At 51.5% G+C, this 7,695-nt stretch overlaps 1 protein-coding gene across 1 annotated transcript; it reads right to left on the bottom strand.

Annotated features, from left to right (window-relative positions):
* Nucleotides 1-1,963: 1,963 nt before the first annotated feature.
* LOC123164189 (uncharacterized) lies at nt 1,964-4,904 on the bottom strand. The gene is made up of 2 exons (XM_044581606.1): nt 4,605-4,904; nt 1,964-3,263 (listed from the first exon to the last, which is right to left on the bottom strand). The coding sequence occupies exons 1-2, from the start codon at nt 4,669-4,671 to the stop codon at nt 2,218-2,220; spliced, it is 1,113 nt and encodes a 370-aa protein (XP_044437541.1). The 5' UTR covers nt 4,672-4,904; the 3' UTR covers nt 1,964-2,217.
* Between the last annotated feature and the right edge of the window lie 2,791 nt (nt 4,905-7,695).

Genomic DNA, 7,695 nt, shown 5'->3' with positions numbered 1-7,695 from the left:
GATGATGAGCTCAAAAATGCTATGGAAGCTATTGTTAAGGCAAGAAAACAAGCCAACGAGGTGAGGAAAATGACAAGGAACCAAGATGCCGCGACCGAGGAGAGAAGGGTGGCGGCCGAGGAGAGGAAGGTGGCTTTGGAGGAGAGGAAGGTGAGCAATGAGGAGCGAACTAGATTGTTGGTATGGGAGAAGCACTTGTTCTTCTTGGACACATCTGTCCTCAATAAGGCACAAAAGGAGTATGTCAATCTTGCCCGTGAAGAAGTCTTGATTCAAAAAAGAGCCATGATTCGCATAATGGGTGGCGGTGGCCTTGGCGCCATGGGATGCATGGGTGGCTTCGGAGCTACCGTGGGCGGCTTAGGTTCCATGGGTGGCTTTGGAGCTACCATGGAGACCATGGGAGGCATTGGTGGCTTTGGAGCACCCCCCCCCCCCCCCCCGCGGCGCCATGGCCGCCATGGGAGGCATGAGTTTTGCTTCTCTCATGGGAGGCATGGGTGCACCTCCGTCCGCCATGGGCGGGCCAACACCGTCCGAGCTTCACGTGATGCGGTGCACGACAATGATTCGGAGGAGGAGGAGGAAGAATCATCTTCGGAGGAGGAAGAATCGTCTTCGGAAGATGAGGAAGAAGACGAGGACAAGGCTTGATGTGTCTTTCATTTGTGTCATAAACTTGGTTTGCATTTTGAACTTGGTTGGATGAACTTGTGGGTATGATTTTGAAACTTGTGGGCATGAACTTTTATTCATAAACTTGTTTGTGTGAAATTTATATGCCATGTTCATTGCATTTTGAATGTTTGAAATCCATTTTGTGTCCAAAATGCAATATATGGCATATGCCCCGGTGAGTCGCGCGCGCTGCTGGAGCGGCGCGCGCGTTGCATTTTAGCGCGCTTGTTGGAGCTAGCGCTGCCGGCCGCGCCAAACGAGACAAAGGACGCGCGGCAAAGTAGTTTTTAGCTCGCGGCGCGTTGGGCGGCTATTGGAGATGCTCTCAAGTCCATGTGAAGCATCACACGCACGGGCATGCCATGATCCCGGTCCGGCCGCGGCTATCTGTTTCGCGTTTTCCCTTTTTGGTTCATATTGGCTCCTGTGTTCTCTTCTTCCGTAGATATTACTGTGAACTACCTCGGCCCCGGGTGCATCACAAAATTCTGGGCACCTTCATTTTTTGGTCACATTTTGAGCCAAATGGATCTGGATTTGAATTTTCATACCATCTTTTTCTATTCAGCAAAACTTGTTGAAATTTTCCCAGATTGAGTATAAGGGCAGTGTGTAGTGCCCTGGTGGTGTGACATGGCAAAACATGGTAAGTTGTGAAGGACGAAACGTACGTGAAATTGAGGACTGCAATTGTGTTTAGAGCCCACTATCTTGAAATTTTGTGTTGGGCACTACAAATTTCAGTTGTGAGCCTAACATCACAATCTCTTAGTGGTTAGCCTGTTTTTCATGCTCGCCATATCTCTTCGAACCTAAATCTGGTAGATGCTTGTAGAATATAATGCAACTCTGTTTCATACTTGCTACTCTGCAGTCTGCACACGATGCCATGCATGGTGGCTGTGTGGGTGTTGGTATTATTCCACTTGCTGCAGGGACAGTCACAGCTTCAAATTGATTGTCTCATCTTGCAAAGAACTTCCGTCTCTACATCCTTGTCAGAGGAAGGTTGTAAGTCACGCCCGCCACCGATTCAGGTATTGTTACGCCTATGATAGATAGATTTACTAATGCAAAGAAGCTCCATGGCCAGACACGTGCAGGGTTATTTTTTGTCCGGTTTTGGTAGTTTAACGTTGTAAAATAAACGGTTTGGCAGTTCAGAGTTATATGTTAGACTGGTGGTTGTTCGAGGTTGTAATATGAACTTCTCTCAATGAGAAATAGTAACATGCATTTGCCATTGAATTGCGCCTTGCATCACCTGATTCTGGCCTATGTGATGTGATGATAATGTGACCCTCCGTCAGGCCAAGCCATAGCATGACCCTTTTCTTTGTTGATTGGCATGAAAGAAACAAAAATAACAAGCGCCGGGCAACCGCAAGTATAAGCACGGCGGACAACGGCAAACTCACACACATATACTCACCCGGTTGGCACACCAAAAGCCTAGCAATAAATACTACTCACTCCGATCCGGCGCCGTGTGCTTGCATATATTGTTTGTAGTAAGACGTGGCAGCGGGGCTAGCTTAATTAGAGCATGAGGCGACGTGCGGATGGCTTCTTGCGCAGGCCGACGAGCTTGGCGTCGTCGATGACGGGCCCGCAGAGGGTGCCGTCGGCCTTCATGTGGTAGAAGGCGCTCTGGAAGACCACCCGGGTGCGGTCCCTGACGGCGACGAAGTCCAGCACGGCGCGCTTGTAGCCGCCGGCGCCATTGGACTCGTACGGCACCTTGAGGGTGGAGCGCGCGGCGTAGGCCTCGGCCACCATGGAGCCCTTGCAGCCGTCGGCAGAGTCGCCGACGGCGAAGGAGAGGCGGTATGCCCAGCCGGGCACGGTGCGCACCTCCTGGACGAGCGCGCTCTCCTTGCCGCCAACGAGCTCGACGGCGCGCGCGCCCTCGGGCACCTTGAAGTGCGCGGCGTCGACGTACTTGACGGCCTTGGAGGACATGATCATCCAGGCGGGGAGCGGGGAGTGGTCGTCCTCGATGTTGGGCGGCACGAGCACGCCCCAGGAGGCGTTGGGGAGGAAGTAGGGGCCCTCCTCGAAGCCGCCGTTCTTGAGCATGTTGCCCTTGGAGAGCGTGGGCGGGTAGAGCGTGCGGATGGCGACGGCGTCGATGAGCGGGCCGCAGGCGGGGTCCTCCTCGACGCCCGGGTTGTGGATGACGAGCTCCACGACGTCGAGCTTGGCCTTGAAGGCCCAGGCGTAGGAGTCCCAGCCGTTGCTGCCGTAGATGGTCTGCATGGGGAGCACGCCGGACTCGGGGCTGACGGAGACGTTGAGGCGCTCGGCCTGCGCGCAGGTGCGGGCGGCGCTGAAGGTGATGGCGTAGTAGGAGCCCCGGGCGACGGGGATGCGCTGGAGGATGGAGGCGTCGTTGCCGAGGCGGACGGCGTAGGCGCCCTGCGGCACCACCAGCAGCATGTCGCCCTGCTTGTGCCCGGACTCGATGTACTCCACGAAGCCCGACGTCTCCCACTTGGGGATCGCCTTGCCGCCCTTCACCACCGTGCCGTTCACCAGCTCCGACTTGGCCGGACCCGACTCGAAGTTGCCATTCGGGAGGAGCCCTGCATGCACCAACCCATCAGAGTAAATAAATGGATGTGGCTAGGTCTCAACTGAGACTTAACGAAGTCTCAGTCAAATGATATCAAATGATATAAGGAAGAAAACAAAAAACTGAAAAGAAAATTCCGCATGGATCTCACGAGTATAACGTCGATTGAGAATTAACCATGTCTTAGTCGAGTAAGATTAAGTAAGAATGTAATAAATAAATTGCAGCAGGTAACTTTTGTCTTAGTTCTGGTGTTTCACTGAGCCTGCGCCATTACTGCTGGAGCTGGAAAAGGAAAGCAAGCTGCAACGATGATGGAGCACGCAGGGCTGTCTCCCCAACTCATGCTGCGTTTAACAGCCACCGACAGACAGGCGTCGTAGTGTAAGCTGAGAGGGTGCCAGGCCAGGCGCATTCACTTCCCACTTCATCGAGCGAGCATGCACATGGTGTAGCTGCAGGGATCTGCGGCGGTTTCTGCACACGCTACTGCCAGTACACTACGTACTTTCCTTAGGGTTAGTATATACATCAAGTACTTAATGTGTATTTAGTTATACAAAGAAAAATAGATCATTTGGACGGTGAACGTGCATGGAGACCGCGTTTACTGGTTTCAAATCGAAAAGGTGGCCCACGCACACATGCGAGGAAGATGCGTTGCCATGTGAGGGTGGGCCGACAGTTATACCCTACGTCAATAAAATCAGACCACGATCGAGTTCACGCACCATGCACATGACAGCGAACCAGAATCATTTTCTACAAACAAGATCCTTGATGCATGCATGGTGCCATACCTAACCAGATCGGTTTGTGATCACAAGATGGTCCTTAATGCATGTGGGTCAACCATGTAACGACTCGCTTGCCTGTGAGACCGGGTCAAGTACTCTTCCCATTTTCATGAAAGAAAAATCTCTTGTCGGTGATTCGCCTAACGTGCTCTCTATTATGTATTTCCGGATGGAGGGAGTACTACGTATGTTAATCTGAGGATCTCAAAGTCATCAGCAGTAACCTTTAAGAAGTCTGAACATAGCAGTAGTACGATACTTGACGACGAACTAGTTATATTACTTCTCAAAAAAAAAAACTAACTATATATTACTACTGGTCGCTCCAAATCCGGGCATTCAGATTTACGAAGAACCAATGAAAGTAGAGCGCCTCAAGGAAGCACAGTGAATATGACACGAAGAAGACAACAAGAACGAGCAAGAAAGAAGGGAAAAAGGCATGACATCCTGCACTTCTCTTAATCAGCATGTACTCCTGCAAACCAAATCATGCGGCGACAAGTACTGTAGCTCACTAACTGAGGGTACATGACCGAGCAGAGGTGTCTCACCGTCGGTGACGACCGCGGCGGCGCGCGCCGCCGCGAAGACGAGCAGCAGCACCACGGCACAGCGCATCGCGTCGTCCTCCTTCCTGGTCTCTCTCTCACTCTTCTTCTTCTTTGATTTGCCGCTCCGAGCTCCTTCAAGCTCACTGGCTCTCAGTTTTGGATGAGACGAACGGAGCAGCACGGCCGGACTTTATAGGCCAGCTCCTCGTCTAAACAGCCTCGAGGCACGCCCGTATTTGCAGGAATGCCACCGTCAATCTGGGCCCTCGAACGTGCGACGGACGGCGCGAGGCGCGCGGCACCGACGACAGGCTTGGAGATGGCGATCCTGTCGTCTGCATGTGCATGCATCAACCTCAACTGACACATGGTGGCCATGTGTGCATGTGCATGCGCCGGAAGCCATGCGACCCCTGCCCCTCGTCGCATATCAGATTGCATCCGCTGATCAAGACAGCCATGGAAGCGGGCAGAAAGGAAATGATTATTATGCAACCCAAGACAAGAAGGAGAAGGAACTCGCTTGCACTCCACACCAAGAAGAAACAACCTTGAAATGTGGCTTGGCCGCATCCACAGATCCGCACCCTTAAATCCTTGGATATTTTCTCTCCGTACTAGCGCTGCCTGGTTTGTTTCAGAGGCCGTAAAGATGATAGAAAGAATTTTTTTTTCAACAGGAGATGATAGATAGATACGGTGTACTCATGTTTAGTACTCCCTAGCTCGGTCTTATTCATTTTCGCCAGAAGTAATTCAGGATGAAGGGTAGCAGACTAGCTCTTCCGTTCCATGCCTCCGGTCAATCATGGTCAATTTCTCACCAGGAAAAACGAGAGAGGGAGAGAATCAATCATGGTCAGACCGGGGTCAAGGAGCGCAGCGGCACGACAGGGACACGAGTCACAGCGTCTTGATTGCACGATGTTGCGGCCCAAGTTAAGTGAACGATCCGCTGCTGCCCGCCTGCCCCATAAAACAAGCGAGGGTTCTCTATCGTCTCCATGTGCCGTGCACTGTCGGATCCACAGTGCCTGCCGCTGTGCCACTGATAAACTACACGGCCAGATCTTATCTCTAAATTATCTGGTGGAGGCCGTGGCCATGTGAGGCCGCATGGTGGACACTGTGGTGCCCTGCCGCTTCCGCGTGCCCAGGCGCCGATTTCGAGTTTGGCATAAGACAGGTGTACGTGTTCGTGCTGGACGATGGTTCGCCTGCCCGTGTGAGACTACTTTAGGGATCAGCAGTGTTTTGTGCTACGCGTACTATGGAATGGACCCGGGATTTTAAAGCCGTCCAAAGAGGAACTGCTGGCATGTCCAACGTATAACTTTTCTAGGAAAGGATATGATTCATTATAAAGGTTCATCCGAAATACAACAACTTTAAACATGAATGAAATGAACAGAGGACCTTGAACTACCGAACGACCACCACCGCCGATGCATTGTTGTCGTCGCTCCTCTTCCGAACCGGCCCGACCTTGTCGACCACAATCGAGAAGTTTTGGTGCACGTGCCCCTGTGGACCAGTGCGCCAGAGCCACAATCATGGCGAATTAAGAGGTTGTTTGGTATGTTGCATCACCGTGCCAAGCATGCCGAGTGGATGCAAAAAAAAGTTTGCTTGCTCAGACGAGGGACTGGCCCGCATATGCACAAATTTCAAAGCATCCCAGAGCCTAACTCGCTAGAAACACACAAATAGGCCGTTTTCGACAAGCCAGGCTGTCGCGGGCGCAAAATGGGAAACGACATATGCTTCGGTGCATGCATAGAGATGACGGGAGACCCAAATCTGCAGGCGCGGGATGGCGGTAAAATGTAGAATCTCACATCCATTTACTCTCTCACCTCTAGCGGGAGGACCAATCCAGCCTCAATCTCAGCATCAGCCGCGACTTCGATTTGCGGTACCGGCAGCGGTGGTGGCAATGACTTAGATCTTCGGCACCGTTGCATGCTCATCCCCTTCATCCCCGTCTCCATATCGCCAACGTCATCTCTGACATGAGTGGGTCGTCATCGTCGTCTCCAATGGTTGTAAGTAGCATACAACCACCCTTCATCCCTCCACTATTAGGTCATTAGGTAGGGTTTACGGTTGATTTGTCCGTTACTAACCGCAACATCGATTTCACTAGGACGGACAAATGAAGCTACTAGTTCAGGTATCAACACTCATAACTTTGATTCAGGCATGAGTCATGTTGGTCCACATGAGAGCGGTTCATCGCAGTTACAGGCCGGTTATTAGCCATGCTCATCCCCTTCATCCCCGTCTCCATATCGCCAACGTCATCTCCGACATGACTGGGTCGTCATCGTCGTCTCCAATGGTTGTAAGTAGCATACAACCACCCTTCATCCCTCCACTATTAGGTCATTAGGTAGGGTTTACGGTTGATTTGTCCGTTACTAACCGCAACATCGATTTCACTAGGACGGACAAATGAAGCTACTAGTTCAGGTATCAACACTCATAACTTTGATTCAGGCATGAGTCATGTTGGTCCACATGAGAGCGGTTCATCGCAGTTACAGGCCGGTTATTAGCCATGCTCATCCCCTTCATCCCCGTCTCCATATCGCCAACGTCATCTCCGACATGACTGGGTCGTCATCGTCGTCTCCAATGGTTGTAAGTAGCATACAACCACCCTTCATCCCTCCACTATTAGGTCATTAGGTAGGGTTTACGGTTGATTTGTCCGTTACTAACCGCAACATCGATTTCACTAGGACGGACAAATGAAGCTACTAGTTCAGGTATCAACACTCATAACTTTGATTCAGGCATGAGTCATGTTGGTCCACATGAGAGCGGTTCATCGCAGTTACAGGCCGGTTATTAGCCATGCTCATCCCCTTCATCCCCGTCTCCATATCGCCAACGTCATCTCCGACATGACTGGGTCGTCATCGTCGTCTCCAATGGTTGTAAGTAGCATACAACCACCCTTCATCCCTCCACTATTAGGTCATTAGGTAGGGTTTACGGTTGATTTGTCCGTTACTAACCGCAACATCGATTTCACTAGGACGGACAAATGAAGCTACTAGTTCAGGTATCAACACTCATAACTTTG

The sequence above is a fragment of the Triticum aestivum genome, chromosome 7D (assembly GCF_018294505.1).
Source record: "Triticum aestivum cultivar Chinese Spring chromosome 7D, IWGSC CS RefSeq v2.1, whole genome shotgun sequence".
In the NCBI taxonomy this organism is placed as follows: domain Eukaryota; kingdom Viridiplantae; phylum Streptophyta; class Magnoliopsida; order Poales; family Poaceae; genus Triticum; species Triticum aestivum.
The sequence above is the reverse complement of the archived record's forward strand: the minus strand, read 5'-3'. Positions and strand labels throughout refer to the sequence as shown.